At 39.8% G+C, this 25023-nt stretch overlaps 1 protein-coding gene across 2 annotated transcripts in view; it reads right to left on the minus strand.

The window, feature by feature from the left end:
- CFAP58 (cilia and flagella associated protein 58) overlaps window positions 1–25023 on the minus strand; it is a 129164-nt gene that overhangs the window by 4665 nt on the left and 99476 nt on the right. For both annotated transcript variants that reach the window (XM_033183506.1, XM_033183515.1), the window contains exons 16-17: window positions 5672–5791; window positions 3274–3407 (exon numbers count right to left, since the gene is read on the minus strand). In XM_033183506.1, coding sequence (XP_033039397.1) covers window positions 3274–3407; window positions 5672–5791 — 254 coding nt within the window. The remainder of the gene's footprint in view (window positions 1–3273; window positions 3408–5671; window positions 5792–25023) is intronic.

The raw sequence follows: 25023 nt of genomic DNA on the forward strand, positions 1-25023 counted from the left end.
CTGGATCCCTTCCTTATACCTTATACAATAATTAATTCAAGATGGATTAGAAACTTAAATGTTAGACCTAAAACCATAAAAACCCTAGAAGAAAACCTAGGCAATACCATTCAGGACATAGGCATGGGCAAGGACTTCATGTCTAAAACACCAAAAGCAATGGCAACAAAAGCCAAAATTGACAAATGGGATCTAATTAAACTAAAGAGCTTCTGCACAGCAAAAGAAACTACCATCAGAGTGAACAGGCAATCTACAGAATTGGGAGAAAATTTTTGCAATCTACTCATCAGACAAAGGGCTAATATCCAGAACCTACAAAGAACTCAAACAAATTTACAAGAAAACAACAACCCCATCAAAAAGTGGGCAAAGGATATGACAGACACTTCTCAAAAGAAGACATTTATGCAGCCAACAGACACATGATAAAATGCTCATCATCACTAGCCATCAGAGAAATGCAAATAAAAACCACAATGAGATACCATCTCACACCAGTTAGAATGGCGATCATTAAAAAGTCAGGAAACAACAGGTGCTGCAGAGGATGTGGAGAAATAGGAACACTTTTACACAGTTGGTGGGATTGTAAACTAGTTCAACCACTGTGGAAGACAGTGTGGTGATTCCTCAAGGATCTAGAACTAGAAATACCATTTGACCCAGCCATCCCATTACTGGGTATATACCCAAAGGATTATAAATCATGCTGCTATAAAGACACATGCACACGTATGTTCATTGAGGCACTATTCACAATAGCAAAGACTTGAAACTAACCAAATGTCCATCAATGACAGACTGGATTAAGAAAATGTGGCACATATACACCATGGAATACTACACAGCCATAAAAAAGGATGAGTTCATGTCCTTTGTAGGAACATGGATGCAACTGGAAACCATCATTCTCAGCAAACTATCATAAGAACAGAAAACCAAACACTGCATGTTCTCACTCATAGGTAGGAATTGAACAATGAGAATTTGGACACAGGAAGGGGAACATCACACACTGGGGCCTGTCATGGGGTGGGGGGAGGGGAAGGGATAGCATTAGGAGATATACCTAAAGTAAATGACGAGTTAATGGGTGCAGCACACCAACATGGCACATGTATACATATGTAACAAACCTGCACGTTGTGCACATGCACCCTAGCACTTAAAGTATAATCAAAAAAGAAAGAAGATATTATTATATAATTATATTAATTGATTATTTTCTTTTATTTCTATTCTGTTAATTTATATTTCTTTTTATTATGTTATTTATTAATAAATAAATCTATTAATACTTTTATATTTAAAATTTTTAAATTATGCTTTACTAAGAGTTACAAACTGACAGTGGTATCTGCATATAATTTATAAATTAAAATACATTGCAGGTAAATCTAAAACTATTCTGAAATTGAAAAATTATTTTAAAGATATATGCATATACAGGAGGGGAGCTGCAAGTTCAAAAATGTTTTACTGGGAGGGCACAGTGGCTCATGCCTGTAATCCCAGTACTTTGGGAGGCCAAGGCCAGCAGATCACTTGGGATCAGGAGTCCAAGACCAGCCTGGCCAACATGACAAAACCCTGTCTCTACTAAAAACAGAAAAAAAAAATTATCCGGGCATGTTAGCGCACACTTGTCATCCCAGCTACTTGGAAGGCTGAGACATGAGAATGACTTGAACTCCGGAGTCAGAGTGGGCCAAGATGGTGTCACTGCACTCCAGCCTGGGTGACACAGTAAGACTCCGTCTCAAAAAAAGTTTTACTGATAAAGGTGTGCAATCAAAGAGCTTGAAGACCACTGAGTTAGACACCTGCCTCATATGGAAATTAACTGTGTTGACATTTTATGAGCACAATCTTGATATCCTAAAAGAAAAATACAGTGTTTCCACTCCAGCATTCATTTAATTTACATTGTTAATATTAGTGGTTCTGAAGATTCACTGTGCATGAAAATCACCTGAGGAGCTTATTAAATTGCAGGTTTCCAGAGTCTGCTGAATCCAAGTATCTGGAAATATGGCCTGGGAACCTGCATGTTTAATACATCTCACTAGGGATTCTGAATCAGACACATAGTTGGTAGACCTACACATTAAGAAGGACTTATTTAAATTATAGCAGTATTTTCCTCTACTATGGAACTGGCACCTAAATGTGGAACAGGGGAGTATTCTGATTTACAAGAAGGGCAGACTTTTACTGGCAAATGAATTTGCATCCAGTTACTTTATATAACTTTGCTACTAACGAATCTTAGGCAAATGCACTCAAGCCATATTTCACCATGTCCCTGAAATGTCCATGTGGATAAATACCAAGCATGACTTTCAGCCCATAACGTGAGTCACTGCCAAATTAACTGGATGATTTTGGCAATGTCATGCAGCCAAACCAAGTTTCAAAACTAGTTCATTTCAAACCCAATTCATTTGGGCCCCTATTCTCACCCTGGGATCAGGCAAATCATACTAACAATGTGAAGAGAACTTTTGTTTTTCAACATGGGAGCATCCTGAAACCCAAAATGTTCACCTCACCTCTACATTATCATCTCCTAGAGGAAGAGGTCACATCAACCCCTCACAGCAGATGCTGAAGTCAGTCACTAGACACAGAAGATGGTTCAGAGATAATAACTATCTAAAAACCTAGGCAGGCATGGCTCACCCTGTAATCTCAACATTTTGGGAGGCTGAGGCAGGAGGATTGTTTGAGGCCAGGAGGTCAAGACCAGCCTGGCAACATAGCAAGACCCTGTCACTACAAAAAATAAATAAATAAATAAATAAAAACATAGGTGAACTGCTAGCAGTTATAGTGGTACAGGGGCATCATTAGAAAGAACAGCTTTATGAAGCCCCGGTCCCTTAGCAAAAGCACATGCGGTTTTAAATGTGAATATGCTGTTCAAGGCTGATTTTGAACCTCATTTGCAAACATAGTTATCACATTATTATCTCCAAACCACAGACTAGTGTAGGGGGAAAAGTCATATTACATTTCCTCTGCTCCATGGTAGATCCACCAATGAGCTGATATTAATGGATCCCTGTTAGAATCCCAAGGAGGGGACTCAGTATCAGATGAGTCACTGATCTTGCTCTGATACAAACTTAGTTAGTGACTGGTAGAACGTCATTTGTTTGCCCTGCGACTTAGTTTACCCCAGTGAAACTTGCAAGTCTGTGACTGTTCACCAAATATTTTCTTATGTGCAGATAATAGGCACAAATAGGACGTTTGACTAATTCTTACTTTTGAAGTTGCTCTTTACGTTTCTGAGCGAGGTATTTCTTCTTTAAATTCTGGAGCTCATTGGTAAGTTTCTCTACCTCATATTTATATTCTTTGCTCTGTACTTCATACATATTCAGTTCTGAAGACAAAACCTAACATGGCAAATAAAGCAGTGTTAACAAAAGACACAATATCCTTTTCTGAGAAATCTTTTAATCTGCTACCATTTACTGCAGTGGAGCTGGAGGTGCAAAACAATGCCCAAGCATCACAATTAATCTGCATGCTTCCACCTGCTCAGGGTCCACGTCTGAGTAGAAACCTGGCTGAGGGCTGAAGATGCATCATCTGGTTGCAACTTTAAATAAAATATCATTCCCCCACTTAAAAGAAGAACTATTAGACAACATTCGAACAGGCTCACAGATGAATAGTCTAATGTGCTTCAAGGAATATCATGAATAGAGACAGAAAAATTCCCAGACACACAGTCTAAAATTGCTTTTAAAGCCTTAAAAAAAAAAAAAGAGAGAGAGAGTATTCAAGAAAAACATCACTAGAACGTGTGATTCATCTGAGGATTATGAAAAAAATTATTCTGAAATCATCCTGCCATCACTGCTAACTAAGCATTCAATGTATGTGTTTTCAGGGTTGTGATGCTGCTGAATGCCTATCCCCTCTTTACTGTGTTCTTTGGGACCCTTCAAAGCCTGACTACCTGCTTCCTTCCGTTGCTGTGTTCAGTAGCTGCTGCTGGTCTTGGGCTGGACAAGAAGAGTGGGGATTCACTCATCTGCATAGCACATAGCGCATGCCAAAGCTGGGGTGTGCTCCCCACCAAAACCAAAAAGAGAAAAGGAAGGCTATAGTTCTAACAGGGATGCAATAGGCTGGATTTATTTTTCCTCTTGTTTGCTATTTTAAAGCTTTGCATAAAAGGGAGATCTTAGCCTTCTTAGTGTTCATCTGTTTCTGAACTCTTTCTTCTTCACTGCTGTGAAAATGATTCTGACTATGTTATCATGGGCTAAAGAATGTAATTTTCATGCTGAGAAAAAAAAAAAAAAAAAAGCCTGTCTCAATAGTTAAACTCGTAGAAACAAAAACCCTGCTTCTAAACAATGAATGTGGAATTTCCTAAAAGAGTAGGTAAGTATCAAGGACAAACTGGCAGACATGCTCAGTACCACCCACCTCTAAACCTCTTCATGAGGGGTCACATTTCATTTGAGCGAAAAATCTGGATTTCCTGAGATAAAGGGTTAAATTCACAAAAGGCTCCTGTGAGCTTTTGAAGGCAACCCGGAGCTCTGTGTGAATAAGATAGCTCTGTGCTTTTCTAATCTGTATCTACCTCTGAGAAAACAGGAAAATAATGTGTTTTCTTTAAAGTATTCAATTTTTTAAAGGAACAAAATAATCAAAAGATTATGTCTTATGCAAAACTCAAATTACGTCTCAGGATATTCATGTGAAATGAACATTCAGAGTGACAAATTGAAAATTAATGCTCTAATTAGACTTGCTTCATTTGCCGTTTTAAAATAAAAGGATGCAGTTTTACAATGTCCTGTTTTTGAAGGGGTTAGGGCTATACTAGTAGGATGGCATATATTTTACCCCAGGCAGAAAGTCAACGATTATTACCCTCATTGGGCAGGAAGTGCCAGAATTCAACTGGCACATGCTTCATCCTGTGGCTGTGTGTGTAAAACTTCCCCGACATGACAAGAATATCTAAGTACTCGCTTAGGAGGTGAAGCTCAAAATATAGTGTGAACATGCACAATTTTTGAGAAAACTTTACAAAGCCACATGTAAAAGTAAAACACTCCATATCTCTGCAACTGAGGGTCTTATGTGACTTAGAAGGGAATCACGCTATCAGAAAATCTTGCCGTATTTTATTTCCCTTTCATGGCTACATATTTAAGAGGTGGTCAGGAAGCAAGGCTCTCAGGGCCGGGCAGTAGCTGGACTTCTTCTGTGTATGTTTATTTCAGATGGGATGGAATACCAGAGATCCACCGTGGCATGGCAGTCTGCTTCAGTTGGGCAATGGTGTTAAAATATTTCCTTTGCTCATCCCTGCCCTTCAAGTACTCTAACAAATCATCTTGAGATCATCCATATAAACCCTGTCCCCCACATTTCCATTTCGTGGTCATCATCCTTTTGTCTCTTGCTCACCTGCCTCTTTCTGGAAATGGAGAATGGTGCTAATAGTCCAGGAAGAGAGGGGTAGCTCTGAGGTCAGCTGGCTCATCCTAGACTAGAGCTCTAAGAAAGCTGACCTCAGAGGATTGTGGCATTGAGACACTGGTTCATTGTGTGGAGGCAGTGGACTTGTCCAGGCGTGCTCCCCGGAGTGTGGCTGCCCTGGGACCAGGAAGGAACAGGGGCTACCACTTACTTTGAGCTGCTGCTTCTTGTCATGCAGCGTGCGTCGGTAGAGTTTCAGCTGTTCCGCAGCCTCAGGTCCAGGCTGGCGGGCCAAGACGTGCTTTAGTTCCATGTAGAGTTTCTCCTTTTCCTAGTAGAGAGCAGAACCAGGAGCAGAGATAAACGGCCCCGTCAAAACAGGGAAAATGCCTTTCACTGCACGGCCAGCACAATGTGGGAGTGGCCCAAGCTATTTCACAGCTCCACAGTGATCACATTCACTCACAGATTCATTCAGTCATGCATTGAAACAATCCTTATGAAGGGCCAGGAATGTGCCCAACCTTTGGATACAAGTAATAAGACAATGAGTAAGAGAAAGTTCCTCTCTACCTGAACACAAGATCACAAGGACTGGGAGACAAGGGCAAGGATAGAAGATCTTGCCAGGAAAAGGAGGGAGTGACTGACTCTGGTTGGAGGAGTTGGTTGGAGGAAGGAAGTAAAAAAGAGAATTTTTCAAGAAATATAATAGCCTGGTGCAGTGACTCATGCCTGTGATTCCAGCACTTTGTGAGGCCGAGGTAGGAGGGTCACTTGAGGCCAGGAGTTCAAGACCCACATGGGCAACATAGTGAGACCACGGCTCTATTAAAAAAAAAAAAAAAAAAAAAAAAAAAAACAAAGAAAGAAAAGAAAAGAAAAATACAAAAATTAGCCGGACATTTTGGTGCATGCCTATAGTCCCAGCTACTTAAGAGGCTGAGGTGAGAAGATCATTTGAGCCCAGGAGATCGAGGGAGCAATGAGCTACGCACCACTGCACTCCAGGCCCCATCTATTAAAAAAAAAGAAAAGAAATATGATGGCATGAGAAGAAAAGAAATCTGAAAATAGTTTGAGCGAAGAGGTAAATATCCAGGGAAACTCCGGTATGCACATTGGTAGACCTAAAAGAAAAGATTTTCTAGAAATCCTAAGCAAATGATAATTCTGTAACTTTACTTAAACAATAAACAATGTGAAATCCCCATTTGAATCCTAGAGTTTAATTGCTTGTAAAGTGTTTTCAGATCCTTGAACTAAAGAAATTACATACAAGCAAAGATTTATTTCTAAAGCATCTCAATTCTAGATTTCCATATCACTAAACTGCAATAATTTGAATAAACATTGATAAAGTCTAGTGTGTCTACTCATTAGTCTCTGTACACATTTATTTCCTTAAGATAATTGTGGTAAGCACAAGCCCTCTCATTAAATGAAACATTCAGTCAAATGGATATTAATTTTTACCTATAGCTAAGTATTCTTAGCATTGTTATCAAATAATCTGTTTTCAGCAGAGAATATAAAAGTCATAAAAAATTAGGTGAAAGAAAAATCATTAACCAGTCATTGTTAGCATTTGTTTTGGTTTTTCCTTTTCCCTGGCCAAATTATTGAAACTTCATTACAAAAACATAGCTCTACTTATAGGAGAGTGTATGCAACTTAAAAAGTATTTGGATGGAATCAGCTTCGGGAAAAACACATATGAAAATGATACTCACCATTTAAGAAATAATTCCACAAATGACAAGGAAATCCAAAAGCCCGTGCAAAAGAAGAGAACTTGAACAAATCGAATTACAAAGTGATGATTTTTCCCTTGCTGTACAACACCTCCTGTCACACCTTACAATATAATCTTCACAGTAAATGTATGTAGCAGGCAATGAGAAAGATATCAGGAGGTGAGTTTATTTTCTATAGACACTTAACACCTGCTCTGTTGGGAAAATAACACTTCTGACAAGGCTTCAAGATTCAATTTGGAGAGGGTAATAAATATGTGGAGAAGCCCATGAAACAGTTTTGTCCATTCTTTCAGCTCACCTTTCTCTATACCAGAGTACGGATAGACTTGCAAAGGAAAGAACCTCACAATGACAGAGAGAAAGCAGTCTGGTTTGGGATAGAATAATGTCTTAAACTGAAAAGATCATCTTACTCCAAGCATCTTGAAATGTTTCACAGGTGTAATTCTCTTCAATTACTCTTGGTAGGTTGAGAGGAGAGAAACACAGAAAAGAAAGTTTGAAAGAAACAAAATATTGTCACCTCACCACATAGGTGAGGATCTCAGCATCAGCAGGAATTAATGGTGCCTCTAAAGTCCGTTGGCAAGTCAAAAACCTAGTGATGGTATACCCCAAGAATCACCTTTCCTGTGCAAAACTTCCCCTGGGGCTCAAGGACATGGTATCACCCTGAAAATATTTGGGCAAAATTGAGCTACAAAATTCCAACTACATGATATCATGGATAGAAGAATCAAGCCAGAAGGTAGAATCAGGTTCAAAGCCACATTAGAAAGTAATGATGGTAAGAGCATGACTCACCACCTCCATCTCCCCATCTACACCATCTAAATAAGCCCTGCCATGTCCTCTAATAGAAAGCACAGTCTTCTGACACAGAGTGAATGTTATTGTCATTTATCCGGTCTTCTTCATCACTTCCAATATTTTTTTCTTTACTTTTTGTTCTTTTTTTTGAGACAGGGTCTCACTCTGTCACCCAGGCTGGAGTACAGTGGTGCAATCATAGCTCACTGCAGCCTCGACCTCCTGGACTCAAGCAATCCTCTCACCTCAGCCTCCCTAGTAACTGGGACTATAGGCATGCACCACCATGCTTGGCTAATTTTTGCACTTTCTGTAGAGGTGGAGTCTTGTTATGTTGCCCAGGCTCATCTCCAACTCCTGGGCTCATTTTATCCACTCACCTCAGCCTCCCAAAGTGCTGTGATTACAGGTATGAGCCACCACACCCAGCCTAGTATTTCTTTCTAGGCTGTAACCTTAATTGAAATGGATTTATTCTAAAGAATAGCTGAGCAACTGAACTGTGAGGGCCCACAAGTATGGAGAAAAGTGAAGAAACTGAATTACCACTAGAACTGTCTGGGTAGTCAAGTCAAAAAGTTCTGAGAATTAAATAACCCAGAGCAAGTGAGCCCTTTGTGTTCATGGTGGATAGAAGAAATAACAAATGAAACTTCAGAGACTAAGATAGTGGAATACATGAAGAGCAGAGGCAAAGGGAATGGGGGCAGTGGTTGGAATGCGTATTGCCCAGCTTCACCACGCGTGAATTTTGGTCAATACTTACAGTGGAAAACCTGTCTGATAAAGCAAAGTCTGGCCAGCATTAACATTCTAGCCTTGTGTATCACACAGATTCCTATTTTGGGAGAACATGCTAGTAATTTGGATAAATATGAAATGCTTGATGGATTGAAGGTCTTAAGTACAATTGTCTTCCAATTTATTTCTCTCATAACCCTCTACAAGGGCCAACCAAGCTCTTCAAACATTGTGCAGTGGTGTGTATAATAACCCCATTTAGAGACAAAGCGTGCAATTCTATTATAAAGAGAATCTATCTTATGCAACAGAGACTCATTAGCTGTCCAATGTATATTTTCTCCATAAGCCAGCAGTGGCAGAACCAGCTGCCTTATAATACATATCCTGTCCTTCTTCATTAAGCCACATCAATTTCTCCTTAAATCTAGTAGATTAATTTGTCACTTGGTTAGAAGCACCATATGTCAATGAAATATCATAAGAAAATCATAAAGAGTATATTATTTCCCCACCAATAAGAGATTGCATCTTCAGGTTGGCATTTCTTTTATTCAGAGTTTGCTGGTGACGCACAGCAATAGTACTTTGTAGCATGCCTCACTATTTATTTTATAAACAGCTATACTGGAATCAAGTTCAACTACTAATACCAAAAGAGTAGCTCTCTCTTTGGCTAAGCATGTCTTGAGAGCACTAACCATACTATGTCTATCCTTGAAACGATAGTCTCTTCCTAGATACCCTGTTCTATCCATTGGACAGGCCATCGGATCTGATTATGAATTCTTTTGCTGTGAAGAATCTGCCAAGTTATGCTGGGTAACTGTACTTCTCATTGTCAATATCAGCTGAGTATAGTAGTAAGAAATTAATTATGGTATTAGCTTCCAATAACGCTGTTATTACATGGTGGCAGTCTGTAACTTCAACAATGGAAATTCCAGACATATTCTGAACAGCCTATGCAAATAAGAGTCAGTGCTCTTCCAGGTACAATTCAGAAGGAGAAATTGAATTGCTCACAGAACTCCTTTTCCCACCAAGCTAAGGTTTTATAGTCACTGTCTGTTTATATCTTCAGCTGAAAACAGAACGTAGTTCAAATTCATTGTGCACCTCAGCACCCCTTCTTCCTCAGTTCACCTACTTGAAGCAATAATTGACAAGAGGAACTAATTTATTCCATTTTCATCTGAATCTGTATTTGGCAAATGCCAGTGCATTGATTCTGCTCACCCTGGAGTCATCAATTTGCTTGGGTGAGAGTTGGGAATAATCACCTCAGTCTGTGAACAAGCTGACTCAAGCGAAACAGGCCGCTTTCCTCCAGACCAAAGACACATGCTTATCTACACCTACCAGGGCAAAAGCTACCCACTGAGATGCTTGAGTGCCAAGAACTCCAAGGAAAGAGATACCATCTTGCCTTCACTCCAGCCTTACCCAGTGGGTTCAAGATAATGTTGATTTTTTTTTTTATTCAATAACCACTACTTCTGAGAGAAGTTACTTTGCAGAATATACAGAAAATCTCTTTTTCAAAATGTCAACAGACCTCATGTTACTACCAACAGTATTTTATCTTTATAAACCCATTATTTCTCTCCAACTGAATTTTGAGCCTTTAAGGCTAGAACCATGGTGGATCTCTCTATATATAACTCGCACCTACTGTTGTGCTCTCCTCATTCTATTGAGGAAGCTCAATAATTTCATTGATTGCAATTACATGGTCAGCAAACTATACCCATAGTATTTTACCAATATATATCAATACAGGTACAGATATATTTGTGTTGAGAACTTTTACTTGAATTAAACCATTCGATAACATCTTCCAGTTAGCAGAGCTTGCATAATTCACTTTACTGAGCTGGTGCTATGAGTTCCATCACATTGAGCAATATTTATTTATTATGTATGTTGTGTATAACTCAGAAAATCACTCGAGGTACAACCTTGCCTTGATCTCTTAAATGTTTATAGAGGTTTTCTGACAGTTCAAGTAGTTTCAAACATTTTTTAAAATTCATAAGACTTGCAAATGTATTCAAATTAATTGGCTCTGAAAAGACTACTTGTATGTGCATGTACATACTGATACACATAAATATAAAAATATAAAAATATAAGCATAACTTTTTTTTTTGAAATGAAGTCTCACTCTGTTGCCTAGCCTGGAGTACAATGGCACGATCTTGGCTCACTGCAACCTCCGCCTCGCGGGTTCAAGAGATTATCTTGCCTCAGCCTCCTGAGTAGCTGGGATTACAGGCGCACGCCACCATGCCCGGCTAATTTTTGTATTTTCAGTAGAGATGGGTCAGGCTGGTTTCGAACTCCTGACCTTGTGATCTGCCCTCCTCAGCCTCCCAAAGTGCTGGGATTACAGGCATGAGCCACTGCGTTCAGTCATAAGCATAACTCTTAAACTACATTCCTCAACTAAAAAATGTGTTGACTTTTTAAACAGCCTCCTTAAACACAGAAATCCTAATTGCACACATAACTCTTTTCCAGAATTGAAAAAAAAAATGCAATTTTTTGCCTCTTTGCTTGGTTTCAGTCCTTTTTCCATTCCCCCACTACCATCCATAATTCTTAACAGAAGACAAAAGCTACATTTAAAATTCTAAGCAAAATTACTTCCCTCTGTATATAAAAGCAATGCTAGAACACTGTCTGATTTATCTGGAAATGCCTGTTTTCATTAGCAGAAAAATAAATTATAAACTCTGTAAACATATTACATTTCTATCTAGCTTTAGAAAAGAAAAAATAATGCCTAATACCTTGGGGCTTTCTTGTTTATTGGCTTTATAACGAAGATGTCAGCTAAACTGAACTCTGGGCCCATCTTGTTTATGATGTCATGAAGTAGTAAAGCCCACTGGAGAGGATAGGAAATGCTGGCATTTGGTGATGAAACAGAATTACACAGCCAAGTTCCTTATGAGCAGGGAACTAGTTGGTTACACAGTGGTTCTTGGCTTTAGATGTAGATGAGTAAGTGTTTTATGAGGCATATGAGAAATTTGCATGCGCTAACCTTCACCATTTTTGTAACAATAGGAAAAATGCTTCTGGTGCTTTCTGATGTAAGCAACACAAGCTTTCTTGAGAGCTCTTTTTGCAAGGGACTTTATTTCCAAAATGCAAATACATGTATGTAAAATCTGGTACAAAGTATGTAATGCTCTAGGCTAGCCTGAACATTGTTACCAAAGCTGTTTGCTTGCTTTAACTTTGCACCTTACCGAGCAATTTAATGCATGCGAAGAATCTGCACGTATTGAAAATTATGACAGTGTTTTTTCTTAAAGCCAGTAATGAAACACGTCTAGAGAAATTCAAGTCAACTAAGTATTTATTTAGCAACAACTCTATGTGCATGACTGTTCTAGGTTCACACAGAGATCAGTAAGGTTGGCCGGGTGTGGTGGCTCACGCCTGTAATCCCAGCACTTTGGAAGGCTGAGGCAGGCAGATCACTTGAGATCAGGAATTTGAGACCAGCCTGGCCAAAATGGCAAAATCTCATCTCTACAAAAAATACAAAAATTAGCTGGGCACGGTGGCAGGCACCTGTAATCCCAGCTACTTGGGAGGCTGAGGCAGGAGAATCACTTGAACCCGGGAGGTGGAGGTTACAGTGAGCCAAGATTGCCCCACTGCACTCCAGCCTGAGTGACAGAATGAGACTCTGTCCACTCCCCACCAAAAAATAATCGGTAAGGTCTAGAGTTTAGTATCCAGTTATGGAAAAACAAATAACTATGTCATTATAAAACAAAACAGAGTCATGCCATGTTCCCAAAGAGGTGCAAGGAGTACTATGCATGTGTAGGTAAGTTCAAAAGTGGAGATGATATCAGTTTGGTGGGCCACGGAAAGGGAAATATTTCAGATGCATCTTGGTGGGAGAAGAAGTAGCAGAATATTTGTGGATCTGAAAAGGTCTTCACTATCAAAGGACATATTTAATAGATAAAGCCACTTGAAGTTAATCCATTTTAAATAGTATTCATTGTCTCCACGATGATTAAATTTCTAAAACTTATCTGAATACCACGGAGAAATTTGTTTGGGGGAATTTGATAGTTATTGATGTACATCTGTTAAGCAGATGACAGACATAAGTCCTCATTCCCTAGAAACGTTTTCTGATTACATTTTGCCTCCTCTCCTTTGGTTTTGCTGGTTGTAAATATTTGGACTGGAGAGGGCTCCATCCTTGAAGCTGGATCATTGGATTCAAATCATTACCTGGCTAGAATAGGGAGGATGAATTACAAGGATTCAAGGATGGGTATCAAATTACTGGGAACAAAGGAAAGGATTCCTGCCCCAACTAAATCACATTCATGGGGATATTTTTTTAAATTCAACTTAACTGGCTATTCCAAAGGATTTTTTTTCCTATTCTTGGTGAATAGAGCCCTTCAGATGCAAAATAGAATTGTGTTTTCTATGTTTTGGTAAAAGGAGCTAAACAAGGACCTATAGATACATGCTAGAGTGGTCTCCTCTGGAGAAGTTAGCATGAGTAGATGGTAAATGTCTAAAGGGGAAGAAGAGGAGTTGCTTGAAATAGTAAATCAGTAAGTCACTTCCAAATTTAAAGAAAATTGGAGTTGAAGAGTAAGTAGGTTTCCAATTGGCTTTTGCTATTTTTCTTTGAAAATATGTTGTTGTTGTTGTTTTTGTTGTTGAGACAGAGTCTCACTCTGCTATCCAGGCTGGACTGCAGTGGCACAATCACAACTCATTGTAGCCCTGACCTCCTGGGCTCAAGCAGTCCTCCTACCTCAGCCTCCCAAAATGAAATGAAATAAAATGGTGTCCAATTTTCAAAACAAATGATAAAATAAAAATGTCAGTGAGATTTTTTTCCTTGAAACACTGATCTAATACTTATAGGTTTTTTTGGTCTTATAGTCAACAAAATTTACATTTTAGTTGTAATAATGTGCTACTATTAGAACAAACAAATAACCAGTAAACCCCAATTAAAATGACTGGTGCTTTTTGACATAACTGACAACATTATATTACAGTATAGTTTGACTTCATATATCTGACTACTATAGTGCACATTTTCTTAAATTTTTATTATGTAACAATCATACTAAAGAATATACATAGCATATACAGCTATAAAGCATGATAATAAATGCTCAGGATAAACCCATCACCCAACTTATGAAATAGAATATTCTCATTACCAAGAAGCTACTGTGTACTCCCTTCTCCAACCCACCTCTGTGCTTACAACCATCATCCAAGGTAAGCACCATTCTGAAACCCATTATCATAATTGTCTTGATTTTTCCATATAGTTTTATCACATATCTGTTACTTAGTTTTGCTTTGAGCTTTATAAAAATGTATCTGAGTGTATCTAGTTTTCTTTGGCTTGCTTGTTTTCCTCAATAATATGGTTCTAAGATTTATTGAACCATAAATCTTATGGTTATTGTGTGTTTCTGTTCATGTAGTTGATTTGATATTCCACTGGGTAAGAATTCCACAATCTCTGCATTCACCTGTCAGTTGGTATTTGGGTTGTTTCCAGGGTTTTGTTTTTATAAACATTCTTCTGCATGTTCCCAAGTTCACAAGTCCAAGTCTTTCTAGGATATAGACCTATGAGTGGAAGTGCTGCATCTTAAAGCTATATGAACATTCAACTCTATAAGGTAACAGAAAATTATTTTCCAAAGTGCTTTATAAAAATTCCCATTGATTTGTATACTTGCCATTGCTGAGTGTTGTCAGGCATTCCTAAGCAAAGGACCCAGTCAAGCCACACCCAGACTCCCGACCCACTGAAGTTAGAAGATAACGTGTGTTGTTTTAAGCTGTGAAACTCATGGTTATTTGCAGTGGAGCAATAGATAACTAATACAGACATGTTAAGTTTTGTCCTTCTAGAAACAGTAAAATGGCATCTCAATGTTATCATATGTCCCATCAAATGTTCCATTTCCCTTCTTATAAAGTAAGATTATTTTCTCCCCAAGTTTATTCATTTGTGTTTCCTCCTCTGAGAAATGCCTGTTCACATATAGTTTTTTTTAAACTGATTTGTAATTATTTATATATTCTGGATATAGAAAGAAATATAAAGTTTGTGCTTTTCTTTATAATTTCTGTTAGGGAGCAGACATTCTTAATTTTAATGTAGCAAGATTTATACATATTTCTTTCATGGTTAATGTTTGTATTTTATTTAAATATTCTGAACAAGTATTTTTAAAATATTTCTGTTAGCAGTAATATTTAAAAACTTCATTAATTTCTTCCAAATTCCCTCTTAATCCTTTGATATTTAAAACATTCTTTTTTGAAGTGCCTATACTTATATTTGTTCAATTTTCTCTTTTTCCACTAGATCCTAATTTAGATCATTGCCTTTGTACATGATTCCAGCATTTTTCTAGTATCATGAAGTTGCATTGACTTCATGGTATCTAACATCTTTTGCAAAGTTTAATTTTACAGTTGCCATGCATCGTATTTGCATTGTACTGTTGGGTATTAATAATGTTAAACAATTCTACTGAAACAGACCAATGATGTCAGGATGGGCAAGGGTTAGTCATACGATGCTGGGAGGAATGTCTGAGTAGGAAATAGTCACATAAATGGCAAGCTCATTTGTTAATATTTTTATGTTACAACAACCTTTACTTTCCTGCACAATCTCACATTTGGGAGAATTGGACTAAAAATACTGGAAAGGAGTAATAGAAGCAGTAGCAGCAGCTCTCAGTTTTAGATCAGGTATTATGAATATGCCAGACATGGTGCTAAGCTCAACACATGTGTTACTTAATAACTCCACACAACAAACCTGTGAGCTGATTGTTGTTATCCCTATTTTCCAGATGAGGACGTTGAGGTTCAGAAGTGTGACTTGCCCAAATAAAACAACTAGAAGGTGTCAGAGCCAAGATTTGAACTTATATGAAATAGAACATTTCAATGACTGAGAGAGAAATTGATATATATAATCTCTTTGCTCTTAACCACTATGCATACTACTTATTACAGATGGAGCGTAAGAGAAGAGAACAACACAATCAAAGTCACAAAGGTGAAGAAGTGAGAGCTTAAAAGCATCAGGTAAGTAGCTCGATTTGGCTAGAGCCTGAAGCTTGTGCAAGGTACTCTACACCAGGGACTGCCTTACCAGCCTAGAAAGGAGGTACTACATATGCCTTGAATGACAGGCAGATGAGTTTGTTTTCAATACAATAGGCACTTGGAAGCTGATATAGTTTGAATATTTGTCCCTGACCCAATCTCACACTGAAATGTAATCCCCAATACTGGATGTGGGTCCTGGTGGGAGGTGCTTGGGTCCTAGTGGTGGATCCCTCATGTCTTGGTGTTGTCCTTGCAATAGTGAGTACTAGTGAGATCTGGTTGTTTAGGTGTGTGGCACCTTCCCTCCTACTCTCTCCTGTTCCTGCTTTCACTATGTGCAGTGCCTACTCCCACTTCACCTTCCACCATGACAAAAAGCTCGCTGAGGCTTCCCCAGAAGCTGAGCAGATGCCAGCGCCATGCTTCCCGGACAGTCTGCAGAACCGTGAGCCACTTAAAACCCTTGTTTATAAATTACCCAGTCTCAGGTATTTCTTCATAGCAATGCAAGAACAGCCTAACACAAAAGCTACTGAGGGCTTCTTGGTGTATAATAGATTATTATTCTAGTAATAAAAATGTTATTCTATTGTATCGTATATACATACACTACGCTAATAAATTATTTCTGTTATAAAACATATATAAAACAGAACATTTCAAAGACTGAGATTAAAATGCACATACAGCACTCAGTGTTTAAGCGTTCCACTTCAGAGAACTGGCTTAAGATCATAGAGAAGACCTGAATCAGGATAGTGCCTGGGGGGAAAAAAGAGGTTGGAAGCAGATGCAAGAGCATATGGAGATGGAATTACATGATCAGCGACTGACTGGAACATGGGTGGGAGGAGTTAGAAATGACTCCGGCATGTCAAGCCTCTGGGAGCCTGGAAAAGCTGCCACACCATGAATGTGCATACCCATGCCAGGGAAGGAGCCGGCTTCAGGCAGAAGATGGTAAGTTCAATTTTAAAGAGTCTACAGGGCATCCTTTTGACAAACAAGTTTTAAGGAATACAAGACCAGAATGCAGAAGAGTCTATATAAGACATCTTGACTTTATCTACATAACAGTGATAATTGAAGCCTTAATAAAGAATGAAATCCTTGAGGGTGAAAGCAGTAAAAGCAATGTTCAAGAATATGCTCTGGAGAATGGTTAACATCTAGGGAATAGGAGAAATGAAAAAAGGTCAAAGATGAAGAGAGAAAGAAGAGTCAACAAGGGAGGAGAATCAGCAAACTTCTGAGCCCTAAGAGATGAGAGAGAAGGCAAGTGTGAGTGTGTTTGATGCCATCAAATGTGGTTGAGGCTAAAAAGGACAAGGGTTGAAGTCAGTCTGTTGGAACTGTTAACTCATCTATTTATTTATTTCAGAGACAGGGTCTCACTTTGTTGCCCAGGCTGGAGTGCTGTGGCGCAATCTCGGCTCACTATAACCTCTACCTCCCAGGTTCAAAAGATGTTCCTGCCTTAGCCTCCCAAGTAGCTGGAACTACAGGTGCACACCACTATGCCTGGCTAATATTTTTGTATTTTTGGTAGAGATGGGGTTTTGCCATGCTGGCCAGGCTGATCTTGAACTCCTGACCTCAAATGATCTGCCCACCTCGGCCTCCCAAAGTGCTGGGATTACAGGCATGAGCCACCACGTCTGGCCAGTTTACTCATCTACTTAAACATGAATTTATTTGACCATTCATTCATCCAATTATCTATCCACAAAACATGTGCTGATGGACAGACACATCAGGCACAATGCTACTCTGGCATTATCATCGCTGGTATCATGGTTGTTCTCATAGTCACCAGTTACCATTTATTAATCAACTATTATATGCTAGTCACTTTTCATAAATTATATCCAATCCTTATAATAAGTCTATAAATCAGTAAGTATCTTCATTTTACAGACGAGGAAACAAGTAACTTGACCAAAGTCACAAGTCCTAGAGCTGTACAGAAAACTCAATTCCAAAAGACCATGCTCCTTCCTAGAGACAGTGTGGTTCTCAAGGAATTTAGAGTCTAATGGGAGAGGCAGAGAAGTGACTCAATAGGATATTGTGATAAGAGCAATTCTTGACAGTTACAGGTGACATCACAAAAATCAGAGAAGGAACACTTCTGAAAAGAAAGGTCCCCTGGGATTTCATCACCAATAAAGGTCTATCACTTCCCAAATGCTTGGAGGCTTCATCTCCAAAGGTCACCTGCTGAATCCATGAGTTTCTCTCCCTGACTCACTCTCTCTCTCTCTCTCTCTTTCTCTCTCGAATCCCTGCTTCTTGGTGATTTGCTCAAGGGTGAGATGAACCAGGCTGCAAGAATGTTGGGATTCCACAAATAGATAACCTAATGGCATGTGCCATTTGAACCCACAGTCTGTGGTCCTAAAAGGGCTCATTCCTCAGACCTTGTATAAACTGGCTAACTTAGAAGGAGACCTGAGGCCTCCTACACTTTGCTCACTGAAGCCTGGGATCAAGAGTCAGCCTAGACAATGAATTCTCAGCTTCCTCTCAACAACATGCCACTGAGGTAGGAAACACAAGGGAAGTTCTAGAACCACAAATAATTACGCCTATACTATAAATAATCCCCTGGAGATTAATAAGAGAAGGCAGAAGGAATCCAGTTACTCATAAAATAGTAATTATTGGAGGGAGCGGAGCAAGATGGCCGAATAGGAACAGCTCCAGTCTCCAACTCCCAGCGCCAGTGACACAGAAGACCGGTGATTTCTGCATTTTCAACTGAGGTACTGGGCTCATCTCTCTAGGGAGTGCCGGACAATCGGTGCTGGTCAGCTGCTGCAGCCTGACCAGCGTGAGCTGAAGCAGGGCGAGGCATCGCCTCACCTGGAAGCGCAAGGGGGAAGGAAATCTGTTTTCCTAGCCAGGGGAACTGAGACACACAACACCTGGAAAATTGGATAACTGCCACCCCAATACTGCGCTTTAAGGAAACAGGCACACCAGGAGAATATATCCCACACCTGGCGGGGAGGGTCCCACGCCCACCGAGCCTCCTCACACTGAACACAGCAGTCTGCAGCGATCCATCCGCAAGGCAGCAGCGAGGCTGGGGGAGGGGGCCCGCCATTGCTGAGGCTTAAGTAGGTAAACAAAGCCGCTGGAAGCTCGACTGGGTGGAGCTCACAGCAGCTCAAGGAAGCCTGCCTGTCTCTGTAGACTCTACCTCTCCGGACAGCGCACAGCTGAAGTCCAATAGGGGAAGCAGCGGGGGCCGGTGCAGACGCGAACGACTCTGTCTGACAGCTTTGGGGAGAGCCGTGGATCTCCTAACGCAGAGGTTGAGATCTGAGAACGGACAGACGGTCTGCTCAGGTGGGTCCCTGACCCCTGAGTAGCCTAGATGGGAGACATCCCCCACTAGGGGCAGTCTGACACCCCACACCTCACAGGGTGGAGTCACCCCGAGAGGAAACTTCCAAAGGAAGAATCAGACAGGTACACTCGCTGTTCAGCAATATTCTATCTTCGGCAACCTCTGCTGCTGATACCCAGGCAAACAGGGTCTGGAGTGGACCTCAAGCAATCTCCAACAGACCAACAGACAGTCCTTCTGACTGTCAGACGGAAAACTATCAAACAGGAAGGACACCTATACCAAAACCCCATCAGTACGTCACCATCATCAAGACCAGAGACAGATAAAACCACAAAGATGGGGAAGAAGCAGGGCAGAAAAGCTGGAAATTCAAAAATAAGAGCGCATCTCCCCCTGCAAAGGAGCGCAGCCCATCGCCAGCAATGGATCAAAGCTGGTCAGAGAATGACTTTGACGAGATGAGAGAAGAAGGCTTCAGTCCATCAAACCTCTCAGAGCTAAAGGAGGAATTACGTACCCAGCACAAAGAAACTAAAAATCTTGAAAAAGAGTGGAAGAATTGACAGCTAGACTAATTAATGCAGAGAAGATCATAAACGAAATGACAGAGATGAAACCATGACACGAGAAATACGTGACAAATGCACAAGCTTCAGTAACCGACTCGATCAACTGGAAGAAAGAGTATCAGAGATTGAGGATCAAATGAATGAAATGAAGCGAGAAGAGAAACCAAAAGAAAAAAGAAGAAAAAGAAATGAACAAAGCCTGCAAGAAGTATGGGATTATGTAAAAAGACCAAATCTACGTCTGATTGGGTGCCTGAAAGTGAGGGGAAAATGGAACCAAGTTGGAAAAAACACTCTTCAGGATATCATCCAGGAGAACTTCCCCAACCTAGTAGGGCAGGCCAACATTCAAATTCAGGAAATACAGAGAACGCCACAAAGATACTCCTCCAGAAGAGCAACTCCAAGACACATATGCCAGATTCACCAAAGTTGAAATGAAGGAAAAAAATCTTAAGGGCAGCCAGAGAGAAAGTCGGGTTACCCACAGAGGGAAGCCCATCAGAATAACAGCAGACCTCTCGGCAGAAACTCTACAAGCCAGAAGAGAGTGGGGGCCAATATTCAACGTTCTTAAAGAAAAGAATTTTCAACCCAGAATTTCATATCCAGCCAAACTAAGCTTCATAAGTGAAGGAGAAATAAAATCCTTTACAGATAAGTAAATGCTTAGAGATTTTGTCACCACCAGGCCTGCCTTACAAGAGACCCTGAAGGAAGCCCTAAACATGGAAAGGAACAACCAGTACCAGCAATTGCAAAAACATGCCAAAATGTAAAGACCATCGAGGCTAGGAAGAAACTGCATCAACTAACGAGCAAAATAACCAGTTAATATCATAATGGCAGGATCAAGTTCACACATAACAATATAACCTTAAATGTAATGGACTAAACGCTCCAATTAAAAGACACAGACTGGCAAACTGGATAAAGAGTCAAGACCCATCAGTCTGCTGTATTCAGGAGACCCATCTCACATGCAGAGACATACATAGGCTCAAAATAAAGGGATGGAGGAAGATCTACCAAGCAAATGGAGAACAAAAAAAAGCAGGGGTTGCAATCCTAGTCTCTGATAAAACAGACTTTAAACCATCAAAGATCAAAAGAGACAAAGAAGGCCATTACATAATGGTAAAGGGATCAATTCAACAGGAGAGCTAACTCTCCTAAATATATATGCACCCAATACAGGAGCACCCAGATTCATAAAGCAAGTCCTTAGAGACCTACAAAGAGACTTAGACTCCCATAAAATTATAATGGGAGACTTCAACACTCCACTGTCAACATTAGACAGATCAACGAGACAGAAAGTTAACAAGGATATCCAGGAATTGAACTCATCTCTGCACCAAGTGGGCCTAATAGAATCTATAGAACTCTCCACCCCAAATCAACAGAATATACATTCTTCTCAGCACCACATCGCATTTCCAAAATTGACCACATAATTGGAAGTAAAGCACTCCTCAGCAAATGTAAAAGAACAGAAATTATAACAAACTCTCTCTCAGACCACAGTGCAATCAAACTAGAACTCAGGACTAAGAAACTCAATCAAAATCGCTCAACTACATGGAAACTGAACAACCTGCTCCTGAATGACTACTGGGTACATAACGAAATGAAAGCAGAAATAAAGATGTTCTTTGAAACCAATGAGAACAAAGATACAACATACCAGAATCTCTGGACACATTTAAAGCAGTGTGTAGAGGGAAATTTATAGCACTAAATGCCCACAAGAGAAAGCAGGAGAGATCTAAAATTGACACTCTAACATCACAATTAAAAGAACTAGAGAAGCAAGAGCAAACACATTCAAAAGCTAGCAGAAGGCAGAAATAACTAAGATCAGAGCAGAACTGAAGGAGATAGAGACACAAAAAACCCTCCAAAAAATCAATGAATCCAGGAGTTGGTTTTTTGAAAAGATAAACAAAATTGACAGACCGCTAGCAAGACTAATAAAGAAGAAAAGAGAGAGGAATCAAATAGATGCAATAAAAAATGATAAAGGGGATATCACCACCGACCCACAGAAATACAAACTACCATCAGAGAATACTATAAATGCCTCTACGCAAATAAACTAGAAAATCTAGAAGAAATGGATAATTCCTGGACACTTACACTCTTCCAAGACTAAACCAGGAAGAAGTGAATCCCTGAATAGACCAATAGCAGGCTCTGAAATTGAGGCACAATTATAGCCTACCCACCAAAAAAGTCCAGGACCAGATGGATTCACAGCTGAATTCTACCAGAGGTACAAGGAGGAGCTGGTACCATTACTTCTGAAACTATTCCAATCAATAGAAAAAGAGGGAATCCTCTCTAACTCATTTATGAGGCCAACATCATCCTGATACCAAAGCCTGGCAGAGACACAACAAAAAAAGAGAATTTTAGACCAATATCCCTGATGAACATCGATGCAAAAATTCTCAATAAAATACTGGCAAACTGGATTCAGCAGCACATCAAAAAGCTTATCCACCATGATCAAGTGGCTTCATCCCTGGGATGCAAGGCTGGTTCAACATTCGCAAATCAATAAACGTAATCCAGCATATAAACAGAACCAAAGACAAGAACCACATGATTATCTCAATAGATGCAGAAAAGGCTTTTGACAAAATTCAACAGCCCTTTATGCTAAAAACGCTCAATAAATTGGTATTGATGGAACGTACCTCAAAATAATAAGAGCTATTATGACAAACCCACAGCTAATATCATACTGAATGGGCAAAAACTGGAAAAATTCCCTTTGAAAACTGGCACAAGACAGGGATGCCCTCTCTCACCACTCCTATTCAACATAGTGTTGGAAGTTCTGGCTAGGGCAATCAGGCAAGAGAAAGAAATCAAGGGTATCCAGTTAGGAAAAGAAGAAGTCAAATTGTCCCTGTTTGCAGATGACATGATTGTATATTTAGAAAACCCCATTGTCTCAGCCCAAAATCTCCTTAAGCTGATAAGCAACTTCAGCAAAGTCTCAGGATACAAAATTAATGTGCAAAAATCGCAAGCATTCTTATACCCAGTAACAGACAAGCAGAGAGCCAAATCAGGAATGAACTTCCATTCACAATTGCTTCAAAGAGAATAAATACCTAGGAATCCAGCTTACAAGGGATGTAAAGGACCTCTTCAAGGAGAACTACAAACCACTGCTCAGTGAAATCAAAGAGGACACAAACAAATGGAAGAACATACCATGCTCATGGATAGGAAGAATCAATATCGTGAAAATGGCCATACTGCCCAAGGTGATTTATAGATTCAATGCCATCCCCATCAAGCTACCAATGAGTTTCTTCACAGAATTGGAAAAAACGGCTTTAAAGTTCATATGGAACCAAAAAAGAGCCCGCATTGCCAAGACAATCCTAAGTCAAAAGGACAAAGCTGAGGCGTCACGCTACCTGACTTCAACTATACTACAAGGCTACAGTAACCAAAACAGCATGGTACTGGTACCACAACAGAGATATAGACCAATGGAACAGAACAGAGTCCTCAGAAATAATACCACACATCTACAGCCATCTGATCTTGACAAACCTGAGAAAAACAAGAAATGGGGAAAGGATTCCCTATTTAATAAATGGTGCTGGGAAAATTGGCTAGCCATAAGTAGAAAGCTGAAACTGGATCCTTTCCTACCCTTTATACGAAAATTAATTCAAGATGGATTAGAGACTTAAATGTTAGACCTAATACCATAAAAACCCTAGAAGAAAATCTAGGTAGTACCATTCAGGACATAGGCATGGGCAAGGACTTCATGTCTAAAACACCAAAAGCAACGGCAGCAAAAGCCAAAATTGACAAATGGGATCTAATTCAACTAAAGAGCTTTTGCACAGCTAAAAAAACTACCATCAGAGTGAACAGGCAACCTACAGAATGGGAGAAAATTTTTGCAACCTACTCATCTGACAAAGGGCTAATATCCAGAACGTACAAAGAACTCAAACAAATATACAAGAAAAAAACAAACAACCCCATCAAAAAGTGGGGAAAGGATATGAACAGACATTTCTCAAAAGAAGACATCCATACAGCCAACAGACACATGAAAAAATGCTCATCATCACTGGCCATCAGAGAAATGCAAATCAAAACCACAATGAGATACCATCTTGGCGCAGGCCATGCAGGAGAGGGACGGCCCGGACCCTGATCGCATAAGGCTGCTCCTGAGCAAGGCTCAGAGCCCTCTGGATGTTGGCAAGGCCACTTCCAAGGCCTATGCAGCAGGTGGTGCTGATGGGCTCTTCTGTATCGCTGGAATAATCTGTGCTATTTTGCTTTGCATTCAGTTGATCATATATATGCAGACAACTATTGGAGGGGATTCACGGTGAGGTCTGGGGAGTGTTACTCATTCGGTATTAGTACTGCCCACCCCCACTCCAGATCCTGGAAAACGAGGCAATACCATGAGCTGGAAAGATAGAAGAAAATCTCACCACATTACCCTCGGAAAATTTGGCCCTGGCCTGTCCCTTCAATATGGGTTAATGGCCAGTGGGGATATGTGATGGGAACACATAAGAGAAAGGGAAATATGGTATCCCCCTAAAGGCAGAAATTATATGCACAATTTGTCATGGTAAAGTTCCCATCTTATTTCATATTCAGGGGATTGTATATATATAGTGAAAGAATGGTGTAAATAAATAAAAGGTTAATTCCATGAAAAGATTTGAGTTTGTGAAATACAAAAAGAAGACAAGGATGTTAAACTTGGTGCCCTAACAAAAGAAAGGAAAATTGTTGTACATAGTTATACAATCAATGTTAAAATATAACTTTGCACTCTATACACTTTAAGAAACTGCTGCGTCAGTTCAAAGCTTATAAACAATTGTGCTGCTGTAATTTTCCCTGCAACCTTTTCCTCAAGGCCACACAGGTTTACTTCAATAGTCCTGTTTAGCACCTATAACCGCAAGAGCCACCAAGTCTGAAATAAGACTTTGTTATGTTAACCATTAAGGCTTGCTTATCTAGTTTCATAAAAGAAGATCAAGATTCCCCAAAAAGGAACCAAGGAAAGAACAAACTGACCATCCATGAAGAGAACTGTTCTTGATGAACTTCTGAAAATATCCTGATAATCTATATATAATTATGTAATCACCTGATGCTT

The sequence above is a fragment of the Trachypithecus francoisi genome, unplaced genomic scaffold (assembly GCF_009764315.1).
Source record: "Trachypithecus francoisi isolate TF-2019V2 unplaced genomic scaffold, Tfra_2.0 Contig01579, whole genome shotgun sequence".
In the NCBI taxonomy this organism is placed as follows: Eukaryota; Metazoa; Chordata; class Mammalia; order Primates; family Cercopithecidae; genus Trachypithecus; species Trachypithecus francoisi.